The 25,262-nt window shown below is 32.8% G+C and overlaps 4 protein-coding genes across 11 annotated transcripts; 2 read left to right on the forward strand and 2 right to left on the reverse strand.

Annotated features, from left to right (window-relative positions):
• Positions 1-5,850: 5,850 nt before the first annotated feature.
• Positions 5,851-7,315, reverse strand: LOC115709925 (proline-rich protein 4-like). Of its 3 annotated transcripts, none has more exons than XM_061112871.1 (3): positions 7,064-7,275; positions 6,381-6,929; positions 5,851-6,344 (listed from the first exon to the last, which is right to left on the reverse strand). In XM_061112871.1, exons 1-3 carry the CDS (start codon positions 7,146-7,148, stop codon positions 6,172-6,174), a joined length of 807 nt encoding a protein of 268 aa, XP_060968854.1. In that variant the 5' UTR covers positions 7,149-7,275; the 3' UTR covers positions 5,851-6,171. The 3 variants fall into 3 exon arrangements, with proteins under 3 accessions (XP_060968854.1, XP_060968853.1, XP_030494047.2); XM_061112870.1 differs by having other exon boundaries at positions 5,851-6,758; positions 6,789-6,929; positions 7,064-7,274; XM_030638187.2 differs by having other exon boundaries at positions 5,851-6,929; positions 7,064-7,315.
• A 3,169-nt stretch (positions 7,316-10,484) lies between these two features.
• Positions 10,485-15,112, reverse strand: LOC115709333 (CSC1-like protein At3g54510). 2 transcript variants are annotated; one of them, XM_030637416.2, is made up of 9 exons: positions 14,497-15,100; positions 14,344-14,407; positions 12,964-13,176; positions 12,672-12,866; positions 12,228-12,526; positions 11,880-12,159; positions 11,234-11,512; positions 10,849-11,082; positions 10,485-10,762 (listed from the first exon to the last, which is right to left on the reverse strand). In XM_030637416.2, the coding sequence occupies exons 1-9, from the start codon at positions 14,928-14,930 to the stop codon at positions 10,592-10,594; spliced, it is 2,169 nt and encodes a 722-aa protein (XP_030493276.2). In that variant the 5' UTR covers positions 14,931-15,100; the 3' UTR covers positions 10,485-10,591. The 2 variants fall into 2 exon arrangements, with proteins under 2 accessions (XP_030493276.2, XP_060968856.1); XM_061112873.1 differs by lacking the exon at positions 10,485-10,762 and having other exon boundaries at positions 10,863-11,082; positions 11,234-11,256; positions 11,354-11,512; positions 14,497-15,112.
• Positions 15,113-17,919: 2,807 nt separating this feature from the next.
• On the forward strand, positions 17,920-20,734 carry LOC115709337 (flavin-containing monooxygenase FMO GS-OX-like 2). 3 transcript variants are annotated; one of them, XM_061112882.1, is made up of 7 exons: positions 17,920-18,627; positions 19,104-19,167; positions 19,280-19,400; positions 19,487-19,569; positions 19,667-19,802; positions 19,906-20,079; positions 20,224-20,734. In XM_061112882.1, the coding sequence occupies exons 1-7, from the start codon at positions 18,099-18,101 to the stop codon at positions 20,383-20,385; spliced, it is 1,269 nt and encodes a 422-aa protein (XP_060968865.1). In that variant the 5' UTR covers positions 17,920-18,098; the 3' UTR covers positions 20,386-20,734. The 3 variants fall into 3 exon arrangements, with proteins under 3 accessions (XP_060968865.1, XP_060968867.1, XP_060968864.1); XM_061112884.1 differs by having other exon boundaries at positions 17,921-18,627; positions 19,098-19,171; positions 19,251-19,400; XM_061112881.1 differs by having other exon boundaries at positions 17,921-18,627; positions 19,098-19,167.
• Positions 20,735-20,818: 84 nt separating this feature from the next.
• LOC115709331 (putative disease resistance RPP13-like protein 1) lies at positions 20,819-25,233 on the forward strand. 3 transcript variants are annotated; one of them, XR_009686984.1, is made up of 3 exons: positions 20,819-24,345; positions 24,486-24,692; positions 24,930-25,233. XR_009686984.1 is itself a non-coding variant. In XM_061112874.1 (2 exons), exon 1 carries the CDS (start codon positions 20,826-20,828, stop codon positions 24,303-24,305), a length of 3,480 nt encoding a protein of 1,159 aa, XP_060968857.1. In that variant the 5' UTR covers positions 20,819-20,825; the 3' UTR covers positions 24,306-24,345; positions 24,486-25,233. The 3 variants fall into 3 exon arrangements, 1 of the variants encoding a protein (XP_060968857.1); XR_009686983.1 differs by having other exon boundaries at positions 24,949-25,233; XM_061112874.1 differs by having other exon boundaries at positions 24,486-25,233.
• The last annotated feature ends 29 nt before the right edge of the window (positions 25,234-25,262 follow it).

Genomic DNA, 25,262 nt, shown 5'->3' on the forward strand with positions numbered 1-25,262 from the left:
CCACCATCAGACCATATCTACATTTATAGATGTTAAGCTCCATTCATTAAGCTCGTCAGGAAGGCATCAGGCCACCATCGGACCTTCGTCTTCAACCTTTACTCGTTTTAACGATAGGAAGGCATCGGACCACTAACGGACCACCTTCGGGCCTGACAAAAAAACCAATTTTTTTTGCCAAAAACTCAGATCTAACCATTTTTAACCCTAAATCTAACATCTACTCACACATAACAAACATTAATCATACAATTTATTCATTTGACAACATTGCTGATGGTGATCCGTAGTTGATGGAGAAGTCGTTAGGTCTGCGGTGGTCATTGGGTCTGTGGGTCCTTGATTCTATGGTCATGGTGGTCGTGGAGAGAAGGGACCAAGGTTGTGGGTGGTGGGTTGTGGGTCGATTGTGTGCTCCTCCGTGTGTGTAAACTTACAGAGAGAGAGAGAGAGAGAGAGAGAGAGAGAGAGAGAGAGAGAGAGAGAGAGAGAGAGAGAGAGAGAGAGAGAGAGAGAGAGAGAGAGAGAGAGAGAGAGAGAGAGAGAGAGAGAGAGAGAGAGAGATGGTTGTTCAAATGAGAGAGGTAGAATGGAGTTTTAGGAAAAAATGACATATTTTAACAATATTGAATAGTTTAGGTTTAGAAAAAAAATTTTGGTCCAATAAATGCATAATTAGTCAAATTTCCCATCCCATTTGAGGATCTTAGAGAAATACTAAAAGGTACCAGTAGTGATCTAATATTCTCTTATGTGTCAATATCGTTATTGGTCCAACTAAGTATTGTGTCTTATACAGTTTGATGTAATAATTTGTAGGGAGCATCATTAGTCAATCACAAAGCGACATGTCTAAAAGTATTAAACAATATTATTGGTGTCTGATGCTCATTTATTTATATATATATCTATTTTTTTTAGAGTTTTTGGAGCTTGATATACTCTTTTGTCCCAATCAAAATTTAGTGAAAATATATTATAATTAGGGTCACTTGGTTGATAAAACAACATTCATTGAAAAAAAAAATGAATAGAATGTAACATTAATAGATTAGAATGAAAATTTTGAGAGAAACGAGAAAGAATAGTACACAAATCATATTTATCATACCTTTGGAGATTATTTATTTTGTAGGATTAATTATTTTAATTTTATTTAATAAGTCTTAATTAATATATATGGTCAAAATTAAATTATTAATAGTCCCATTAATAAGTTAATAACTGACCGTGAGGTCTGACAGTATTTTTCAATCTAATGCATGTACGTTTTTCTTCAGAAAAAACTATACAAGCTTGTTTACAAGCAGCAATTTAGTAATGCTTACCTCGTTTTAGTATTGAATTCGGGTTTTTTTTGAAAGCTGTCTAATTAATCCAAAAAAAAAAATAAATAATAAATAAAAGAAAGTTTGTACATAGAAATGTGAATGTTATATTAGAGCATATATTCACTTATTGTTGTTTGAAACTATACTTGGGATAGACATGATTAATCATTTGTAATTGTTATTTGATTAACGGAATTTATTTAAAAAAAAGGTTAATAACTAAATATTTATAGTATATTTTACGCTATAAAAGTAAAAAAGTTACGACTAATTATAAATCATCATTCTTATATTGTGATTAAAAGATCCGTGACTAATGTATTAGTCTCAAAAACTACAATTTATTGTGACTAAATGTGTTTATACTAAATTAGTAACAACTTTATATAATATTTATTGGACCACCTTAACTCCCAGATTATATGTTTTGACTATAAAATTACATTTAGTCATAAAAAATTATGTTGTAACTAAATGTAGTTTTTTTTTAGTACTAGTAGAACACTTATATTCAAGACAACTTTTGTATATTATTTCAATGTGGGATTTAGATTGATACCCCAACAATATTACATGAATTAAAAAAACCTCTCATCTCAATCGAAAAATATATAAAATATTTTATTACAAGTTGACAATAAATTTAGAGCATTATTATTGGGTACTAGTGATGCCCACACCTTCAATAAGTGACGGGAAATTTGATTTTCTATACTTAAAAAACCTTAATATTTTATTCTTAAACCAATACATTTCAAATTAAAAAAAATATGACACTTTTATCTAAAATCCAAAAATACCCCTCTCATAACTCAACCCCATCTCTCTCTCTCTCTCTCTGCTCGTCTACAACCCAAATCGAACCACAACCCAAACCCCCGCTCACCACCGTCCACAACCCAAACCCCCCCTCACCACCGTCCACAACGCCGGCCCCTCACCACCGTCCACAACGCCAACCCCCCACCACCGTCCACAACGCCGACCCCTCACCACCGTCCAGAACGCCGGCCCCCTCCCAAATCAAAACCGATCTCCCACTGCCGCCCCCCTTTTTTTTGTCATTTTTTTTGTGTGATATATGTTTTGGAGTATTAATAGGTATTGATTTTAGGGTTATAATGTATAATGTATGTGTTTATGTGTGCACGGATCCGAATCCGTATTTGTATCCGAATTTAGGTTCGATTTTTTTCTGGGAAGAAACAAAATCTCACACCCGTGATTTTCCTTTTTGACTTCTCCCAAAACCATACATACCCTGTCCCATCGTTCTCTTCCCTCTTCTTCTTCTTTTTCTACTCAGTCACTGCACCACCGTTCTCCGGTGAGGCCCTCAACCCTCTTCTTCTTCTTTTTCTACTCGGTCACTGCTCGTGGTCGGAGAAGAACGTCCAGCCGTCACCATTGTCTCTCTTTACGACTCTAGTTCCACAGATTTAGGGTTTTTAGTTTTTATTTGTACAGAAGGGTATTTTTGGATTTTAGATAAAATGTACTTATATTGTTTTTGATTTTGTATTAATTGTATTGGTTTCAGATTTTATTATAAATTTATTAAATTAATTTTTATGTAAATATAAAAAATTTAATTTTTACTTGACACCTAACGAGTGGTTAATAAGATTATATTTTAAATGACGATATTTTAAATGATAATGCCATTTGATATAACACCAAGAAAAATACTTAAAATCAATAATATCTTTTAACAATTCTCATAAATTTAATAAGACATTAATCAAGATAATGACATTTAAGTAATTGTAGGTACAAAATTAAATAAGAAAATGACTATTTCTAACTAAAAATCATAATTTCTATTAAACCACAAACTTTCCGGAATGTAAACGACACTTGCCTAAAACGACAAACGACACCCCTTCAAATATATATATTACAAACGACAAACATAAATAAGAAGACAGTAAAACGACAACAATTTATGAAATCAATTCTACAAACTAGTAAAACGACAGCCTACCAAGAAAAGACAAACGACAGAAATTTGAAAACCAATTAGAATACAAAACGACAAAGGGGTTCCTAAACTACAAAGTTCTTTTTGGAATATCTTGAATTTTGGTTGATATATTATTAGCAGGCCAGCTTTGAAATTTAGTGGGTCAATTTTTTATTTTTAATTTACACCTAGATACTAAAAATTCCAATTTGTTTTCTTTTTTATTGTGAAGTGACTGGTTTTTACTATTGTTCTACTGTTATTTTTTAGTTGTTCCTCTGTTGTTTTAATTGTTTTGCTTTATTGTTTTACGGTTATTTTATAAAAAGATAATATTTTTGTAAAAATTCCATGTGATCAAAGTAAAATTGTAAATTTTTGTCTAAAATCCAATATTTTTGTAAAACCCTCCCCAAAAAATATGTTTAGGCCTTTATTTAATTTTTTTTAGTATTTTTTTTTTATAATCAATTAAAAAATGTGCATTTTAAAAAGGGTTAATTTTTTGGGGAATTATCACTAATTTTTAACTTTTTTTTTTTAAAAAAAATTTATGATTTCGGTTGTTCCGGTAGTTGTTATGTGGGTTGCTATGTATATCGATTTTGATTGCGATTTAGATTGCTCCGTTAGTTGTTATAGGGGAAACTGTGTAGAATTCCGTAAAAATACAAAAAAAATACACTATTTTAAAGTGTAAAAATAAAAAATTTCTAATTTTTTAAGTATATATTAAGTAAGTCTTAAATACAGGCTTAACCCGTCTATACTCATATAGTCACTCCTAATTATTAGATTTGATTTTCATTAAATGAGTCAATATCTAGAGATTAAATTTTGTATCCATAAAATATTTGGTCCCATGTGATTGTGATTAAAAATCTTATACATAAAAGCCACAAATTTTTTCTTATACGTATACATGTCGGTGTGTGAAAATTATTAAATATAAATAAGTTGTTTTTTAGTAATTTATAGTGTAAATATTTAAGTTTAATTCTCGATTGTAGATAAATAAATAAGTATGATTTTTAACGGTAATAATACTTATATTTTTTAAACTTTTATAAGTACCTACTTAACTAATAAATGTCAAATTATTATTTACGTGTCATTTTTTTATTGGTATATTTAAATTAATTTTTAAATAAAAAATAAAAATTTAATGACATGAACTAACTAGAGACTGTTACATGGTCATTGACTTGACACTTTATGGCCAGGTACTTATAGAAATTTCAGAAATATAATTTAAATATATTATAACCGTTAAAAATTAAACATAGGTATTAATCTACAATTGAGAGTTAAACTTATTATACCGCAAATTACTCTTTTTGTAAATACAAAATTACTAACAAATCATCTAAATTATCGATGACTTATTGGATCCTTAGTTGAAGTTTGTTATTATAGTTTTTTCTATGTTATTCTAAACCGCTTGATATGTCTATTTTTAATGATTTTGTTCTTTTAGGGCTCGTTTGGAACGCCGTATTAGGTCGTATTGTATTGTATTGTATTATATTGAATTGTATTTTATGCAATATTTTTATGTAAAACTATATGTGGTATTAATTTTTATGGACACCTAAATATATAATATTTTAGTATAAATTAAAGTTTAACATAGTATTATATAAAAATATGATATATAATCCAATTCAATATAATACAATACAATACAATACGACCTAATACGGCGTTCCAAACGAGCCCTTAGTTATATTTTGTACGTAACCGACGTTGCTTGATTTAATTATTAATGAATATTCTTGTTTCTTCTAAAAAAAATTGAATAAATTTGGTACATTATATAATTTGTGTCATAAATATTTAAATTTAACTTCCCGTTATAGATAAATATCTAAGTTTAATTATTGACGGTTATAATACCTAAGTTATATTTTTAGAACTTCCGTAAGCACCTAACTGTTAAATGTCATGTCAATGGTCAGTGGTCACGTGACAGTCTCTGATTTGTTCAATTCATTAAATTTTTATTTTTTATTTGAAAATTAATTTAAATATACTAATAAGAAAATAACATGTGGATAATAAATTGACATTTAATAGCTAGATACTTACGGATGTTTTAAGAATATAATTTTAGTATTATTATCGTTAAAAATTAAACTTAAATATTTATTCAAAATTAAAAATTAAACTTAAATATTTACGTTAATATAATTTTTATGGTGTAAAAATTTGGTGGCTTCATGAGCACTTACAAATAATTAATTTTGTGTTTTCTTGTCTTACCAGTCAACAACATATGAGACATTTTCTTTTTCAACCTTTATATTTTCTCTCTTTCTTTTTTAATTATACCCTAATTTCATTGTCTATCAATATTTCACTGATTTTAATTTCTTTCATATATATAGTCATTATATTATTATTTTCTTCTTCTTTTCACTCAGGGAATATATTGCTCTCATATAATTCTTGGGTTGCAGAACTGTAAATATTTTCGAAAAAAAGAAAAACATTAATGCACATATATAAATATATATATATATATATATATATATATATATTTGTTGAGAATTTGAATTGTGAACATAAATAAATTGAAATTCTCAATGTGTATGATTGCAATGATCATAACAGTACAGATTGCCATATTAATGACAAATGAATCTAAAATAACAAGTACATACAACCATAAATTAAATTTCACATGCATAATATATAACTACAAATGCTTACAACACTCAATCTCAAACTCAACCTTACCTAACAAGTAACAAGTAATGATCTTGTGATATTTTATCCTCTCACTTGTCATTATAAACTTCCTTTTCAACCATTTAAAGCCTTTATTGCAATAATACTACCATGCCAACAAAGAAAAGGAACATTATCATAGTCTACCTAAGGTGCCAATGGAGGGCATGGCTTCTTTGGATGATGAAAGTATGGGGCTAGTGGATGATGGTATTTCGGCTTCTTAAAAATCGGATGAGGATGCGGCTTGTAAATTGGAACTGTTGGTGTTGGTGTTGGTTCTGGCATCGGCTCAGGTTTTGGTTCTGGCTTAGGCTCAGGTTTTGGTTCTGGCTTCGGTTCTGGCTTAGGCTCAGGTTTTGGTTCTGGCTTAGGCTCAGGCTTTGGTTCTGGCTTAGGCTCAGGCTTTGGTTTTGGCTTAGGCTCGCACTTTGGTTTTGGCTCTGGCTTTGGCTCGGGCTTTGGTTCTGGTTTTGGCTCGGGCTTAGGCTCGGGCTTTGGCTCTGGCTTAGGCTCAGGTTTTGGTTCTGGTTTTGGCTCTGGCTTGTAAATGGGAACTGGATGAGGTTTAGGCTTGTAAACTGGAACAGGAATTGGGTGAGGTTTAGGCTTGTAGACTGGAACTGGAACTGGGTGAGGTTTAGGTTTGTAAATTGGAACGGGAATAGGGTGAGGTTTAGGAATGTAAACTGGAACAGGATGAGGTTTAGGGATGTAAACTGGAACAGGATGAGGTTTAGGAATGTAAACTGGAACAGGATGAGGTTTAGGAATGTAAACTGGAACGGGGTGAGGTTTCGGTTTATACATGGGTTTCGGATAATGATGAAAGTAATCATGAAATTTCTTGAAATATGGTTTGTGTGGTGAAAGGAATGTCTTTTCCTCTGTGATTCCTGTAGCCTCTGTTGTATCACATACCAAAAAAACCACAAACAAATTAATAATTACATAATTTACATTGATTTTGCTCAAGTAACTTAAACAACATATACTACACTAGTAAGAAAATTATGTTACATAATTAAATGTTAATTACCTGAAGACACATGAGTGAAGCTCACAGCAAATAGGCATAGTAAGAGGCCAAGAATGGCCCCTTGGAAAAGTGATAGGATCCTCATTTTGGATCCTAAAATTTTTTAGTACAATTTTTAGCCTTTGAAATCCTATATGAATTTCAATTTGATATGAGCTGAATAGGGTTCTTTTAGTGGTATATATAGTGATATATTTGAGCTCTAGAAAATCTGTTTAGGAGGCTAACTGTTATTTGCACTTAAATTAGGACAGCAAATGAGATCATGAAAGGGACCTTTTAAGCCTTTTTCTCAATAGTGTTAATCTTTTCTTCATTTATTGAGTTTAATTTCCCAACTACTTTGTATGTATCTCTATATATATTTTATATCTTTCTCAATTTGTCAAATTATATTGCTTATTATTAGCTGTGGATCTCTTTTCATATTTGCTTCTTGATTTTTTTTTTCTTATTTCTAGGAAAACTAATAATTCTTAAGTCAGAAATACTTATAATATGTTTTACACTTGAATATGTTATTATGACACACAAATTGATAATAAGACTGTTTTTTAATTAAGCATCATTATAGTGCTAATAAACATACTATTATTGGTGCATTCTAATATGGAGTTCTACAATTTTAATTTAATAAATCATATAAAAAACTGATGCTCAATTATAAAGTGATACATTAGTATAGTATTAGACACCTTAAAGTGCAAATAGCAATGTTCCTATTGCACCTTTTTTCACATTCTTCTTCTTCAATGCAGTAAATGAGTGATACTGCTATTAGGCACCAATAGTGCCTAACACTTTCTATACGTGTCACTTTATAATTGGTTAGCAGTACTCCTTAATAGTTATTACACTAAATTATATAATATCCGATACTCAATTGTACTAATAGTAGTATTAACAAGTAGGAGAGTGTTAGAAATCAATAGTAGTATTTCTCTATGTAAATATATATTATACAATTATTTAATATTATAAATGTCATTCATTCATTCATTTGAGAGCATGCAAAAGAAATTGTAACATAGATTACCACATGGTGGTGTTTCATGAATGATTAGTGATTTTTTTGAAATAACTATTAATTTAAAACATGTGAGACTCGATACATAACCCATAACCCGTACTACACAATTAAAATGGCAAATTTGTGATTGTAATAAAAAGGACAACTAATCAAAATGGCAAATGTTTCTATTGAAAACAAAGGCTAATATCACAAATTTTTTACACTTTTAATGTAACAAATTTTTAAGGTTGGAATTTAGTGGAAGAAAATGTGGTTTTGTGTTTAGATCTAACTTTGTCATCTTTTGGAGCCTACGAGCCATTAATTATGTAGTTGAGCTAGTGATATAATTGAACAAAAATATAAAATAATATACAAGAAGATTGTTAAAGAAAAAGTTGGTGCCCTCCTCACAATTAATTGGAAAGGAACAATTTATATAAATAAATAAATAAATATTTGGATACATAAATATATTTATATTGATTCTCTATATGGAGAAGATAAGATTACTTTATAAAAAGGTTACCATACAAAATTATTTATTTTGCTAGATAGTATTAAAAAATATCTAGTTTCATAATATCTTTCTACTATAGTAAATAAAAACACAATTTCTATAAATTTATAGGTATTTTGTATTGAAAAATATTGTATTTTTCTAGAGCTTAAGCTCCTTCTTTTGGAGTTTTAGGCACAAACTTAATTTATTTACGTTATCAGTCGATCCTATATATATTATGCCGAAAAAATAAGTTGTATTTGAAATAAAAAATTTTGTAGCTAAACTTTACTCACAAAAGTTATAATTTAGTGTAATTAAATGTATTTTTAGTGACAATAAAATTATTAAAAAAATATGGTGTGATTAAATGAGTTTTCCTTAGTGTAATAAATTTGGTTTTATTCGATAAGACTATTTCTGTTAATAAATCGTTGATGATTTTTTTTAATAATAAACTATTAGTTTTCAATAATATTAATTTTAATACATTGTGAGATTGAAATACAAAAATTCTGATATAATTAATAACGAAATAATGTGTTTATGGGACAAAATAAAAAATTATCATTATATAATATATGTTATTGAAAAGTATGAAAGAGAGACATATGATAGCGTTTATATGCATTGCATGGTTCACAATCAAAGCTTATTAGCACAGCTACAAACTAGTAATGGTAGTGAACATGGACCATACACACATATATATATATATATATATACATATATATATATATATATATAATTTCCAATTTAGTAGGTCATTTAAAAAAAAATTGAGATCTTATATAGAAATAAAGAAGTGATATTTTTCAAAATTAGTAAAAAAATATGTGTAATTTTAAAATGGGAAAATATTTTTTTGAGTCACTGGACTAGATGGGCCTTAGACATAGGTCTAACCTCCCTATACCTAGGGTTGAGCTATATATACAGGATAAAAAGTTCAGAATTTTTCTCTAATTTCGTATGTACATACTCTGTTATTGTTTTAAACAAGGCAAATATAAAACTCAGAATCTAGATTATTGAGTCTAGACAGAAATATGTAATATCAATTACTTTCAAATATTATTTTAATAAATTTAAAATGAACTTATATAGATGAAACTGAAAGAAAATTATAATTTTATAAACACTAAATACTTATGCTGCTAAAAATAAATATTAAATTTATTCTATTTACAAAATTAAAATTAAAACTTTAGATTCTTATGCTCATCGTGTGAAAGGTTGAATCAGTGAGCAAGACAAGTCCACTAATTTGTTTTTCAACTTTGACAATTGACAACCCTCCTAACCTATTATATGCCATTATATTAAGCTAAAAATAAATAAGTAGAAGTAGTATTTAAAGTCTGCACCGAAATTTTAGTTCATATATCATAATTATGAATATATAATTATATATCCTTTCAAATCAATAAATTCTTCTCTTTTGCTAATTCCCTCCAAAGTGATCTCATGTCTTCAAAATCATCATTAACTATTATTAAGAATGATGACATGAATGTCATGTAAAAGTGTTATAATTTGTTTTAGATAAAATTCTCATCAAATAATTAACTAACTTAACAAAAAGACAATTCTATTTACACCCAAAATGATAAATATACTTAATATTTTAAAAAATAAATTTAAAATAATTTTTAAAAATCACTTTAAAATAATTTTTAATTTATTTTTCACATTATTTTATATTAATTTCATTACTTATTTTATTTTATTTAAAAAAAATTATGTATAACCATTTTTAATTTTTTTCTAATAATATTTTATAATCTTAATTTTTTTTAATAATATTTAACATATAATTTATTTTTATTTAATAAGTACAAATTTAAGAAAAAACTTAAAAGAAACTAATATAATTAAAAATATATATTTAATGTAAAATAAAAATAATTGAAATGAAGAGCACTTATATAACTTTTTGGGATGCAAATAAAATTCCCTCAAGAAAAAATTTACTATTTTTTTTTTTGTTAGTTTTTGGTACAAACAATATATGTCATGATGTAGTGACCAATGGTTGTGAAGAGCTTGAGGTTGAGGTTGATCCAAGTGATTCTATTGAATTAAATGACTGCAAACAAGGTGGTGAATAAGCTTTACTTGCATTCTTATAGTTAATTTCCAACTCATTGCTCTTCATATCAAGTTCATCATTTTCCATAGCACTCTAAAAACAACAAAATGAACAAAATGAACAATATGAGCTAAAATTGAGACAATAAGGTATGTTTTATTTATGGATTTCGGTTTTACCTGAATCGGGAAATTGCGGAACGAAGGGAGAAATCGAATCTTGCAATACTCGTTGAACATTAAAGTTAGGATTAGTAATGGGATTGTGGAAATTGCTGCAGCTGGTTTCGATTTCAATCCGAAAAGACCAATCATTGTGATTTGCATAAGGATTATTGATACTAAGATGTAGTGGTGAATATAAGGCCAATATTTTCCACATGTTTCATACACAATGTCATAAACATCTTCAATCTGAAAACACAAATGAATTTGACAATCATATAAGTATGTGTCATAACAAATTGTATGATTTTTTTTTTAATTTTTTTTTTCTAACTAAAATCCAGCTTCCAAACATAACCTAAACGAACAAAATTAAGAAGAGTTTGAGAAAAATCGAAACCTGGTTGATGAACACGGCGTAGCCTAAACAGAAGTAACCGATGAGAAAAGGGAGAAGCAAAGGTGCAACAACTGCATACACCATTCCAATAAGTATTGATAGAGATACCAATGGAATTACTCTGTAGTAAGGTAATGAAAAGAGGTAAGGATTCTTTTCCTTTGATCGTCGACAGAAGCAAAATCTTATCGCGCTCCATAAGAGTAAACCCGGTTGAAGAATCTCGAATGAAAACCCGGATAATCCATCTGTTAAGATGTATGTCAAGAAGAAATCTGCCTGAAACATTTAGAGAATAGGATTAGTATCAACTAAAGCTAAGATAACTGAGTTCAGAGGCTAAGGTAGGCTAGGCCTGCGCCTAAGGCTCACCTAGCCCGAGGCTCCCCCAAAAATGCCCAATAATTTAGTTTTCAATGAATAAGACTAGTATCAACTCAAGTTAAGATAATCGAGTTTCAAGGCCAGGCTTGGGCTAAGGTGGGCTAGGCCTACAGCTAAGACCACCGAGCTCAAGGAGACAAGGACCCAAGAAAATATTTTTCTTTTAAAAATATACATCTTCGCCCAATAATATCCACCTCATTTCAGGGCCGACCCTTTATAACAGAGTTTTCGATGAATAAGAGCGAGAAGCGCAACTTACTTGAGCAGAGACAGCACTAGCTAATCGAGTAGGGAAATTTTTTGGATTAGTGAAGGATTCGCCTATTTGATCGAGTAAAGAACCCGACAACAAACTCAAGAAGAACACATTGCCCACCAAAAAGTAAAAAACCATGTTGCAAGTTTTTATTTCCTCTTTGCTCTTTGAGATAGATCCAGGTAGCTTAGCCATTCCAAGCATAGCAAAAGGAACAATGTAAATGAAACCTTTAAGAATTGCACTCGGAAGGTAACCGGTAACAATTGAACTTAAACCTGGTCTGCAATAAACAATTTATCAGTTTCAAAATAGTAACAAAATAGTAACCAAAATATTCTCAAAACTTACATAAACTGTACAGCCATAGCTGGAGGAAACCATGTCTTGAGCTTTTCGAATTTCGCTATTCCTTGAACAGCAGTTACCGGAATAACAAAGAAAATGGTAAGAACCGAGGCTGCAACAACAGCTCCAAGTTTGCATAGCGACGATAATCTACTTGGAATCGTCAAATTTCGCCACGATACATCTCTTGGCTCTGGAGCCATGCTACTAATCCAAAGAAGTGGATTCGAATGCTGCTGAGATTGAGCCACTAGCGCTGCAGCAACCCGCGTCTTGAAAGTAACGAATGCAACGGGAAATTCCTACGAAAACACACAAAAAATAAATATGTAACGCCATTTCACAAATAGAATATGAATGAAATAAATGAAAATTATGAGTAATCCTATTAGAGTTTAGCACTGACTCGAAGAGTGAGACCCAATACTGGAGACATGAATAATTCACCTTCTGTTTGAGAGTATTTTCGCATTGTAATTGATGAATCTTGAGACGAAGACACTCGAGCTTTTCCTCGAGCAAAGCTAATCGTTCTTTCTCGCGTTCAGATTCTTTCAAAAGGAAAATTCCCCTCTTAGTTTGTCTAGCAATGGATCTCTCCTTCAAATCATCAATCTTTCTTGCAATCAATTTTGCCTGACTCTACACATAATATGATCTGTAGTAAGAGACATCAAAATTCAAAACAACAACATGAAATGTTTGCATTGTAATGTTGAGTTTATGATCAAAGTCATACCACTAAGTCTTCAACATCTTTTCCAGTGTATAAAATCTGATAAGAAAGGTAATCATGAGGGTAATGTATAGAGAAGAAGTGATCAGCACAACAGGCATGAGCATTGTGTACATTACAAAAAGGGATTTCCCTAATCAAAACAGTGAATTGATCGGGACGATGCCTTATGTGTCGAAGTTGTTGAATTCTTATGATCAAAATTTCATTATATTCCTGAAAAAAGAAAAAGAAGTAAGAAATCAGCCTTGTTAAACTTCGTTTAAGAAAACTTCTACTTTTGCTTATATCTAAAAGTATAAACTTGTAGAGTTTAAAAGCCGAGTTGAAAGTGCTTTAGAATCGAAAACTCTTCTTTAAAAAATCTTTACCAGTTTCTCTAAGGAAGCATTTTTGAACTTGGAGAGAATGAACAACGATTGAAGCTATTTTAGTTTCAATAACATATATTGTTATAATGATTGAAATAGCATGATAACCTTAACTGTCACAATTTTTAAGTTGAGCCAAGATTTTTCGAAGTATAAGAAAGGCAAACCTACATTTTTCTTTCAAATTCGGAAAGCTATAAATTCTTATAAGAAAAACTTAGCCAAACGAGGCCTATATTCGAGAGTTCAAAGTCGAAAAACAAGGTACATAATGTGACATTCACCATATATAAAAAACTTAAGCCAAACAAGGTCTATATCCGATTTTGAGAGTATTTCCGATAAATGTGACAATCACCTTAAGGAGTAAACATAAAAATTCAACATAAGACAAACTTAGCCAAACGAGGTCTATATTCAAACTCGAAAGTAGTTCAAAATCGAAAAACAAGACATAAAATATGACATAATTCACCTTATGCAGTAGATTTATACCATTAAGGCATTAACCATTGCAGTAGATATAAAAGTTCAACATAAGAAAAACTTAGCCAAACAAGGTCTACATTCGAATTCAAAAGTAGTTCAAAATCGAAAAACAAGGTACAAAATGTGACATTCACCTTATTCAGTAGACATAAAAATTTAACATAAGAAAAACTTAGCCAAACAAGGTCTACAACTAGGTAGAGAATGTGACATAAGAGAAACTTAGCCAAACGAGACCAATATTCGAGAGTTCAAAGTCGAAAAACAAGGTACACAATGTAACATTCACCATTGCAGTAGACATAAAAGTTCAACATAAGAAAAACTTACCGAAACATGGGATCTACATTGGAATTCGAGAGTAGTTCAAAATCGAAAAAAATAAGGTACAAAATGTGACATTCACCTTTTCCAGTAGACACAAAAATTCAACACAACACAAACTTAACCAAACAAGGTCTATATTCAAATTCAAAACTAGTTCAAAACCCAAAAAAATGACATAAAATGTAACATAATTCACCTTATGAAGTTGATATAATCCATAAAGAGATATAAACCATAAACAAGCAAAGTGTATCCAAAGCCTGTACACAATCAAAAAACACAACTATAAAACATTATTACATAGAAAAAAAAAACAGAGGAAATAATCAGAAGAGTGATGAAACATTACTTGTTAGAACCTCTTGAGATATTTGATATAGTGAATAAATCCATAGAGTGATGATTATTACTAGTCATGGAATTTTTAACATGACCATTATAATTAACAGGAAGAAGTATGACAATCCCAATGAGAGAACAAACGACAAAGAATTTGATACCAAATTTAAAGAGTCTAATAACAACAAGAGCATCAAGACCACTTGTGAGGAGTATTTCAGTTTCTGAAACATGAAAGGCTTTACTAATCCAAGACACAGAAGGAAGAAAACGACAAGATTGGTTTTGGTGATGAAACGACTCGTCGTTTGAGAGTGAGAGGCGTTTAGCGTAGTAGATAGGTGCTTTTGAAGGTTGTTTTTTGAGGATGGAGAAGAGTGAGAGGACTACCATGGCTAATCCTATGTTAATGGATGCTGAAGCTATTAGGCTTTCTGGGTTCATTGAGAAAAGTGTTGTTGATGATGAATTGAGGGTGATGATGATTGTGGCTTAAGGTTTGAAACTAATGTGAAACGAAAACTGTTGTTGTGTTTTTTTTGTGTTGTTGAGGTTAGGCGGTTTCGAGTGTTTTTGAGAGGTGTGAGGGGACACGTGGCGTGTTTAGAGGGTGAGAGAGGTTTATTTATATGTTTGCAAGCGCATGCTACCTTAATATAGAGGTGATGTGATGTAATTGTAAGTTACATATTTTTGCTACTTATAACTTATCTCATTATCATCCTTAACTAAACTTACGTTTTTTGTTTTGTTTTTAGGGAAAAAACAAAAGACAACGCACATGGATTACAATGAAAAGGGAAAAAGAATTCATTTAAGGGAGAAAAAATGTGGTTGAAAGAAAAGTGAACCTAGAACTTGAGATTGGGTTGGTTAAAAAATCTGCAAGTTGATGCTCGACATCTTCTTATGCATCACTTTGTTCCGAACATAATGAAGGTCAATTTCAATGTGTTTCATGTGAGCATGAAGAATAGGATTTGTAGATAGATGCACGACACTCAGGTTATCACACCAAATCAGAGGACTGGAAGAAAGTTGTTGCAATTCAGAGAGCAGAGATTGAATCCAACTTAATTCAATGACCACTGCAGCAAGGCTGCGATACTCTGTCTCTGTTAAAGATCTTGAAATAGTAGATTACTTCTTTGATTGCCAGCAGATTAATTTACCACCTAGAAAGATGCAATAAGTGGTTGTTAAACGTCGATCATCGGGATCAACAACCCAACCAGCATCATGAAAGGCTTCGAGATTCATAGATATGGGACATTTCAGGTTTAGGCCATAATTAAGTGTACTAGCAAGATACCTTAGGATTTTTTTTCACAACTAAGTGTGATTGTAAAGGGTTTTGCATAAACTGACATACCTTATTGACACTAAAGGCAATATCATGCCTGGTTATAGTTGCATATTGGAGAGCTCCAACAAGGAATTTGTAAGCAGTAGCATCAACAACAGAATCATTGCCACAACTTGATAATCTTAACCCACTGTTCATTGGAGAACTCTGAGTTTTGACACCTTGCAACTCGACTTTGTGTAGTATATCTTGAATATACTTTTGCTGAGCTAGAAAAATTTCTTCTGTTGTTTGAATAACCTGTATACCAAGTAAGAAATTCATGACTCCAAGATCTTTTAAGGAAAATTTGGAACTCAGGGCTGTGATTAAGGTGGTGACTTGACGAGAATCACTTCCAGTGATTAGAATATCATCCGTATAAATGAGAATTTAGATGACACTTGTGGCTGTGAGAAGAGTAAACAACGAATGGTCAACCTTGGTAGGGGTGAATCCGTGTTGAAGAAGAACAGTGGAGAGCTTTTCAAACCAAGCTCTGTGAGCTTGTTTTGAGGCCATAAATGGTCTTATGCAACTTGCACACTTTGTTGGGATGATCAGATTCAACAAAGCATGGAGGTTGCACCATGTAAATGTCTTCACGAAGATCACCATTGAAGAAGGAATTATTGACATCTAATTGCCTTACATACCATCCTTTGGAGAAAGCTATGGTGAGAACAACTCGGATTGTGACAGGTTTCACTACTGGGCTAAAAGTTTCATGAAAATCAAACCCAGCTTGTTGGTAACCCAGCTTGTTGGTAATACTTCTTTGCGACCAATCTTGTTTTTAATTTGTTGACTGATCCATCTGAGTTTTCTTTAATTCTAAAAACCCACTTGCAACCTATTAATTCTCTGTTAGGAGGAAGATTCCCCAACGTATAGGTCTTATTTTTCTTCAAGGCATTCTTTTCATCAGACATTGCATCAAACCATTTTGCATCCTTGAGAGCACTTTTGACAGAAGTAGGGATAAGAGAGGCCATGAGAACTTCAGGTTTTTGAATGCTTGATTTTTCTCGAGTTGTCATAGAATGCTTATTGACCACACCAACAACATGTGCATTAGTAGAGACAGTGCCAACAGATGTAATAACTGGAGCAACAATATATGGTGTTTAGCAGAGACAGCAGTAGTGGAATTCACTTCATTTATTCTTGGAAAAGAGAGAGTCTCTGTTGGAGCAGTGTGAGCACCATCTTGAGTGGAAGATGTGTTACTAGATGCTACATGAGCTGTGTAATCTGTAGGAAGCACATTAGTAGGAGCAATAGCAACAAGTTCAGCATTATTCAAAATGTCAATTTGGGTGGGAGCAAATTGTGGAGATGCAGCAGTAGCAGTCTAAAGTGTGTAAAACCAGGAGGAGGGAAAGGAAGAGTGGTTCTCTGAGGTAAACCAGATGGGGGAACATTGTGGAAGATAGGAAAGGATGATGAGGAATGAGATGAGTTTTGAGCAGCTTCAATAACATATGGGAAGATCAGTTCATCAAACAGGATATCTCGATAAATATACACTCTTCCATCCTTAAAAAGACACTTGTAACCTTATAAGAGAGGCTCTAGCCAATAAAAGTGCATGGTTGAGACCTGTATTGTAGTTTAACTTTGTTATAAAGTCTTAAGTTGGGGTAGCACAAACAACCAAACACTTTTAGAGAAGAGTAAGCTGGTTTTATATTGAACAATATTTCTATTGGTGAAAGATGGTTCAATTGTGAAGAGGACATTCTCTAAATAAGAAAAACAACTCATCTATAAGCTTCATCCCAAAACATATAGTGCACTCTTTAAAGTCTTTAAGTATTTTAATATATTCCTAAAATATTTTGACATTTAAGAAAACATTTTAGTGTTTTTATTTTTAATTGTAAAATTTTTTAAATTTAGATTAATTTATAATAACAAAAATAAAATTTAAATAGTTACTTTGCATATAAAAAAACTGTACAAATAGTTTATTTGAACATGAATAAAATAAAGTTTAAATAGTTAAAAAAAACAGTACAATAAGCTATTTGAACTTTTATCATAAAATTTAGGTTCATTGTTAATGAGTGGAGTACCATATTATTTACAATTAATTTTGTGAAAATTCAGTGAAAAAAGTTTCATACTTTGAAAACTTTGCTTTGCAAGTTAGTCTTTTTATTACCTTTTCTTAAAAAAAGAATTGTCTTTCTATTTTTATTGGTACAAAACAAACTGATAACTGATATTAAGCCAGTTAGTTAAGCTTAAGCTGCGAGCCACAAATGAGCCGATCATTAAACGTAGCTGTGATCGGAGCCGGAGTGGCTGGCCTCTGCGCCGCTCGTGAGCTAAAAACTCAGGGCCACCGAGTCACCATCTTCGAAAAAGCCAATCAAATCGGTGGGACGTGGGCATACGACACACGTGTGGAATCCGACCCACTGAGTCTGGACCCAACACGGGAAATCGTCCATGGCAGCCTCTACCGATCTCTACGCACCAATCTCCCCAGACACCTCATGGGATTTCTCGATTACCCTTTTGAGAAGCGCCCAAATGGGGACTCCAGAACATTCCCTGCTCACCGAGAAGTGCTCTGTTTTCTCACTAAGTTCGCTAATGAATTTGGACTCGTTGAGTTGGTTCGGTTCAACTCGGAAATCGTTCGAGTTGAGCGAGTTGGAGAGAGGAATGATGAGTGGCTCGTTGAGTCGATTACTCGGGGATGTGACTCGGTGAGTGGTGAAGTGTTTGAAGCTGTGGTTGTCTGTAGTGGGAACTTCGTGGAGCCTCAAATTCCTGTTCTTGTGGGTGAGTCAGTTGACTTTTTGTGTATTTTGACTCAGCCATATATTTATAGGAACATCATTATAAAAATTCTGAAAATTATTGTTATTTCGAAAATTTTTATCAGCCAAATAACTATTCAAAATTTCTTATTAGGAAAATAATCACGACCAAAAATTACAATGTGCCATCATAAAACGATCATAATAATTGTTTTTACAACTATAAATTTACACTTTTGCAAATTTTATACTTTAATGTTGTTAGTTTGGCAAATTCTTCAAATTGATTCAAACAATCGGGTGTAATTTTTTAAATTTCTGTAAATTATTTTAATTTTATTGAAAATTGGTAGGATGTGTAAGATAACTATAATGTACATAGTTATATAAAAAAATTTGGACTGAAATTTCACTATATACCGAAAACAAAAAAGTCCCTATTATGTTTTATCAATAGAATTTTCCAATATTTATTTGAGCATTTTGACTCAGGAATAGAGAAATGGCGAAGATATCAAATTCATAGCCACAATTACCGTGTTTTCGAACAATTCGAGGACAGGTATGTTGTTTTATGATTGATTAAACAAGTCAAACACTCTTGTTTTATGTAACTAAACAAGTCAACACTTAATAGAATAATAGATTGTGGTTTTGATTGGATTTGGAGCTAGTGCTTTTGACATCTCTAGAGATATAGCAACTGAAGCTAAACAAGTTCATATTGCCACAAGAAGCCCTGATGTGAAACTTGGAAAGTTGGAAAATCACAACAATATATGGCATCATATGATGGTATGTATGTAATAATCATTAGATATGTTTTTGTGTTTTTATCTCTGTTTATATGATGATGACTTGAACAATGTGTAATTGAACAGATAGATCATGTTTGTGAAGATGGTAGAGTTGTTTTTCAAGATGGATCCTCAGTTTGTGCTGATACCATTTTCTATTGTACTGGGTGAACTTCAAATAACTAATTTTATTTTCGAAACAATCTTCTGTGGTTTCTCTTTGCTTGATAGTGATGGAGACTTAAACATGTTATGCAATTTCAGATTCAAATATCGTTATCCATTTCTCGAAACAAATGGAGTTGTAACTGTTGATGAAAACCGTGTTGGACCCTTGTATAGTCACGTCTTTCCTCCAAGCTTGGCTCCGGGGCTCTCCTTCATCGGTATACCTGTAAAGGTTGGTTAGAATTCTTTTTAGACTTTCTCAGCTGAAGATTTAATGCTCTTTCTTAGTTGGTAGTTGGGATCGAAAATTTTAAATTCGTTTAGTTGGTGTTCAGGGTCCAATCTTCAACACAATAGAGCTGCAATCCAAGTGGGTAGCGCATGTTCTATCTGGTAAGGTGATGTTGCCGAAAGAAGAGGAAATGATGGCTTCCACTAATGAATTCTACAAGAAAATGCAGGAGCTTGGGTTGCCGAAACGCTCAACTCATTTCCTTACACCATATCAGGTATCGAATTATGACTACTTGAAACGGTTGTGATTATAGCGCTTTTACATAATTTGGTTGTTCTTAAGTTATGGTAGCATGTGTCAAACCCTGAAATTCAACAAAGTACTTAAAGTACTTAAGTGAGGTTACTGTGCAATGCAGGTTGGATACCAAAATTGGTTATGTGCTCAGATTGGATTGCCTCCGCTAGAGAAGTGGAGATATCAGATGTACGAAGAGAGCGTCAAGAACATAATAGAAATGCGGGATGGCTACAAGGACCGGTGGGATGATGCTTACTGGGACGGAATCATCAATTTGTAATTCTTATGCATTAACATGTTTCTGCTTAAATTCTTGTGTCAAATCTGAGCTACTATCGACCAAATGATCTTGATCTTGTATTGTGGAGCTAAAAGGCCACATTTGCTATTCTTTTAGAGGAATGGAATAGATTTTTATTGTAGCAATTGTGTAAGAAGGAATAAGGATAAGAAATGATGGAATAATAATACAAGTAATAAAGTGTGTGTACCAAAAAGAAAATGACACAAAGTGAGAGATAAGCCTAGCTGGAAAGAATGAGAATAAAAACACCATACATCTCCATTATTGAGGACTTTGTAAGATTCTCATCTTTACTATTTATCTTATCTGCCTTTTATTTTTGAAATTTCTAGTGTTCTCTCAATAAAGTTTAGTGTAAAATAATTAGCTGTGGATCAATTGAATATGACATTCACTACAAAAGTTGATTCTTGTGGATGGTCACTAGTTTGATTTTTGCAATAATTGGTCACAAAGAAGATAAAGACAATGTATTTTTTCTCTTTCACACTATTATATGTTATCAGCATGGAAATAAAAGAAAAAGAGGTCTCATTAGTCATAAGAAGAATACACCAACTGCAGTAGTAATTAAAGAGTGTGCTATAGCTTTTTATTCTCCTTCACTTCAGGTTGTGATCATGGCAGCCGAACTGGTAGCTAGTGCTTTGCTTTCTGCTTCACTTCAAGTTTTGTTTGAACGATTGGCCTCTGAGGAGATACCCCGGCTATTCCAGGGAAAGAAAGTGATATTGGATCAGCTAGATGAGTTGAACACTGTGTTGATATCAGCTAATGTGCTGCTCAATGATGCTGAGGAGAAGCAACTTCGAAACGATGAGGTTAGGAAGTGGCTGTTCAAGCTTCAAGATGTCATCTATCAAGCTGATGACTTGCTCGATAGGATTGACTATGAAGCTCTAAGATCCAAGCTTGAAGATGATGATCAGTCTAGCAGCAGTAGTGCCAGCAAGGTATTTAGCCAGCTGAAATCTTTGTCATTATTCATGTCTGAATTTGATAAATCTGTTAAGCTTGATTCCATGGAGATCCTCCGTAAGCTGAAGATTCTGGTTGATCAAAAGGATGCTCTTGGCCTAAGAGAATTAGGTGCACTCAACAAACCTTCACCAAGGCCGCTTGCTCCTCTGGTGGAGGAATCTGATGTTTATGGGAGGGATGCTGAAAAACAACTCATTGTTGATCTGTTGCTAACAGATGATGTTGATGGTGGTAATACGATTTCTGTGATTCCGATTGTCGGAATGGGTGGGGTGGGCAAAACCACTCTTGCTCAACTTGTTTATGACGATGGAAGGGTTCAAAGTCATTTTGAGCTAAAAGTATGGGTTACTGTGTCAGATGAGTTTAATATTTCAAAGATAACAAAAGAGATCTATGAAGGGGTCAGTGGCAACAAATGCGATACTCAGAGCTCAGACGAACTGATTAGAAGGAGATTGAAGGAAGCATTGAAGGGGAAGAAGTTTCTCTTTGTCCACGATGATGTTTGGAACGAGTCTTATTCTTTGTGGGACACTTTGAAGAGTTCTTTCGAGTCTGGAGCAAATGGAAGTAAAATTGTAGTGACTACCCGAAGCACAATTGTGGCCTCTACTATGGCAACTGGGCAGATTCATCATCTACCAACTTTGTTGAATGAAGATTGCTGGCAATTATTTGTCAAACATGCTTTTGGTAGTAAAATTGATCTCAATGACTACAAAGAACTACAAGTAATTGGCCGGAAAATAGTTGAAAAGTGCAAAGGCCTTCCCTTAGCAGTAAAATCTTTAGGTGGATTGCTACGTTCTGAACAAAATGCCAAGAAATGGGAGGACATACTTAATAGTGACACATGGGAGGAGTTGTACAAGAAGGAGGGTTCCATTCTTCCAGCATTATGGTTGAGCTATCGCCACTTACCTACACATCTCAAGCAATGTTTTGCGTATTGTTCCATATTTCCCAAAGATTATGAATTCGAAAGAGAAAAATTGATTTTGTTATGGATGGCTGAAGGGTTTCTGCCAATGGACACAAGAAGTAAAAAGATGGAGGAATTTGGAAAGGAATACTTTGAAGATCTTCTATCAAGGTCATTCTTTCAACAGTCAAGTAGTAAGACTGAATCCCTTCTCCAAATGCATGACCTTGTACATGATTTGGCCATATTTGTTTCAAATGATTTTTGTTCGAGATTAGACATCAGTGATAGCTTTTCAACAATGATTCGGCGTCTGTCATGTAAGGGAAGCACTTGTGACCTTAACAAGCATATCAATTTGAGTAAAGCTACGTCTTTGCGTACCTTCATTGCATTGCCATCAAAGTCTCCATATGAAGAAGTCTCTCCAAACTACTCAGTCATGCCTACAAAGGGAAGTTGTTTAAGAGTACTTTCTTTAAGCCGGACTACTCTTAAGAAGTTGCCTGATTCAATTGGCATTCTAATACATTTAAGGTACCTAGATTTGTCTTTTACTGAAATTGAAGTGTTACAGGATTCGATTTGTAGCTTGTACAATTTACAAACTTTATTGTTGTCACGTTGTAAAAAGCTTTCTCAATTACCGAAGAATATGGGACGACTAATCAATTTGCGTTACTTAGATATTGATAGGGTACCTTTGAAAGAGATGCCACAACAAATCAATCAGATGAAGTCCTTGAATTTCCTACCAAAGGTAGTATTGAGTGACAAATATAAGGATGATGGGTTTAAAATTACAGAGTTAGCAGAAGCTGAATATGTACGCGAAAGGCTTTGCATTTCAGGTTTGGAAAATATTGAGGATGCAATGGAGGCTTCAAAGGCTAATTTAAACAATAAGAAGGACCTTAAGAAGTTAACTTTGAGGTGGAACAATGATGTTGTTGGGGTTGATAGTTCGCAAAAAGAATTAGATGTACTTGATGCACTTCGACCACATACAAACTTGACATGTCTTGTGATTAAAGGTTATAGAGGTACAACATTCTCGAACTGGATTATTGACTATGCGTTTTCTAATTTAGTATCAATCAGTTTGAAAGATTGTAAAAGCTGCTTCTTTTTGCCACCACTCGGACGACTAGCTTCTCTGAAAGATCTCACAATTGAAGGATGTGACAGTGTATTGTCAATAGGTGATGAGATTGATAAGAGTTGTCCTCAATTCATTTGTTTAGAAAGTTTAACTATTAAAAATATGTTGATGTGGAAAGAATGGTCTTTTTGTACCAAAGATATTCTTGGAGAAGGTCAGACGTTCCCTCTTCTTAAAGAACTTGATTTGTCTGGTTGTCCAAAGCTAAATGTTGGGTTACCTTGTTATCTTCCGTCCCTTGAAGATCTCCATATTAAGGATTGTGAAGAAATGGAGGTTTTGCTTCCAAGAACTACTCAACAGACTCTCACAGCCCCACCCTTTCTTGCTTTTGTATTTATATCAAATTGTCCTGTGTTGGAGTCACTTCTAGATTGGGGATCACATCCGAAAGTAGAGAATATTTGTTTATGGAACACAAGATCGCTTTTTGAGAACCGTAGTAAATGGGAACTACAGAGACTCCCGTGTTTGAAAATGGTAAATATCGTTGGGTGGGAAGAGAAATCATTTCCTGAAGAAGGGCTCCTACCTATCACTCTTGATAAAATTGTAATCCAAAATTGTAGCAACCTTGAGAGCCTAAATGGCAAGGCCTTTCAACAACTCACATCCCTCACTTACTTATATATTAATAATTGTGAAAGGCTGCAGTGCCTACCAGAAGAAGGCCTGCCTAATTCCCTTTCTGATTTAGAGATATGGGATTGTCCTTTAGTAAAGCAACGGTGCGAGAAAGGAGGAGAAGATTGGCCAAAGATTCAACACATCGCAAAAGTGGAATTGGAACTCACCAAACAGAAGGGCAATTGTTTGCTTGTGTGGTGAGAGACAAAAACACATCTACTTAAACATCATCAATTCAAAGGTACTTCATTAATATTATAACTCTCATATTCCTCTGTTTCAAAACAAACAATTATTTTTTTATTTTGACATCTCAGATGATGATACTTGGGTTGAATAAAATAATAATAATAATTATAAAAAATCTTTCTAAAAATGCAGGCACACCATTGGAGAAGCGAAATAAGAGAAAAGTCAAGCTCATAACTATTCTGAAGGAAGGACTCAAAGCTGATTCTGGAGACTGAGCCAGTGAGTCAAGAGGAGAAGTGTTCAACAGTTTTAATGGTCAGCCAACTCAACAAAATCAAGATTTTCCACCAACACCAAGCGTTTCAAGATCAAGACAGGCCGTGATCGAATCAAGAGGTATCATATCTCTATCTCCTCTATTTTTGTAAATGCCAAGTTTTGCAGTTGCTTATTCCGAGTCAGAGATATGTCAGTGAACTCATTATTAATTAACTACCTTTTTCTGCATAGTGACTCACTTTGGTTGTTAATTGTATGCCTTTGAGCCTGAGCATATCTATCTACCTTTGACATATCATAAATTCCTATAAATTGTTACATTAGTTTTTCTTTCATCTGATCAACGATTCTTAGAGGTTACTGTGCAATGCAGATTGGATGCCAAACCTTGCTATGTTCTCAGATTAGGGGAGTGGAGAGAGCGTCGAGAACATAAAAGAAAAGCGAGATGGGTACAAGGACCGGTGGGATGATGGTTACTAGGACGGATTCTTATGAATTAATAGATTTGAATCCCATCTAGTTTCTTTTCTGCTTAAATTCTTATGTCAAATCTGAGCTGCTTTGGATTATTTAATCTTGTATTGTGGAGCTTATATTGATTGGATGTTTTATGGCCTTAATAATGTGACCAGATGATCCTTTATTCTTGTTGTTATTCTGGTTTCTGTTTTCATTAAAGGAGCT

Source organism: Cannabis sativa, chromosome 3, assembly GCF_029168945.1.
Source record: "Cannabis sativa cultivar Pink pepper isolate KNU-18-1 chromosome 3, ASM2916894v1, whole genome shotgun sequence".
NCBI lineage: Eukaryota > Viridiplantae > Streptophyta > Magnoliopsida > Rosales > Cannabaceae > Cannabis > Cannabis sativa.

What these genes read in the sequence shown, in the direction of transcription:
- LOC115709925 (XM_030638187.2), bottom strand. Translation starts at nt 7,148, where the DNA reads ATGAGGATCCTATCACTTTTCCAAGGGGCCATTCTTGGCCTCTTACTA. An exon ending in CTTCACTCATGTGTCTTCAG is followed by an intron (nt 6,930 to 7,063) that starts GTAATTAACATT and finishes GTGATACAACAG; the next exon opens with AGGCTACAGGAATCACAGAG.
- LOC115709337 (XM_061112884.1), top strand. Translation starts at nt 18,099, where the DNA reads ATGAGCCGATCATTAAACGTAGCTGTGATCGGAGCCGGAGTGGCTGGC. An exon ending in TCAAATTCCTGTTCTTGTGG is followed by an intron (nt 18,628 to 19,097) that starts GTGAGTCAGTTG and finishes ATTTTGACTCAG; the next exon opens with GAATAGAGAAATGGCGAAGA. An exon ending in AACAATTCGAGGACAGGTAT is followed by an intron (nt 19,172 to 19,250) that starts GTTGTTTTATGA and finishes ATAGAATAATAG; the next exon opens with ATTGTGGTTTTGATTGGATT.
- LOC115709331 (XM_061112874.1), top strand. Translation starts at nt 20,826, where the DNA reads ATGGTCACTAGTTTGATTTTTGCAATAATTGGTCACAAAGAAGATAAA.
- LOC115709333 (XM_030637416.2), bottom strand. Translation starts at nt 14,930, where the DNA reads ATGAACCCAGAAAGCCTAATAGCTTCAGCATCCATTAACATAGGATTA. An exon ending in GCTATGGCTGTACAGTTTAT is followed by an intron (nt 12,160 to 12,227) that starts GTAAGTTTTGAG and finishes TGTTTATTGCAG; the next exon opens with ACCAGGTTTAAGTTCAATTG. An exon ending in ACGCCGTGTTCATCAACCAG is followed by an intron (nt 11,083 to 11,233) that starts GTTTCGATTTTT and finishes TTGTGTTTTCAG; the next exon opens with ATTGAAGATGTTTATGACAT.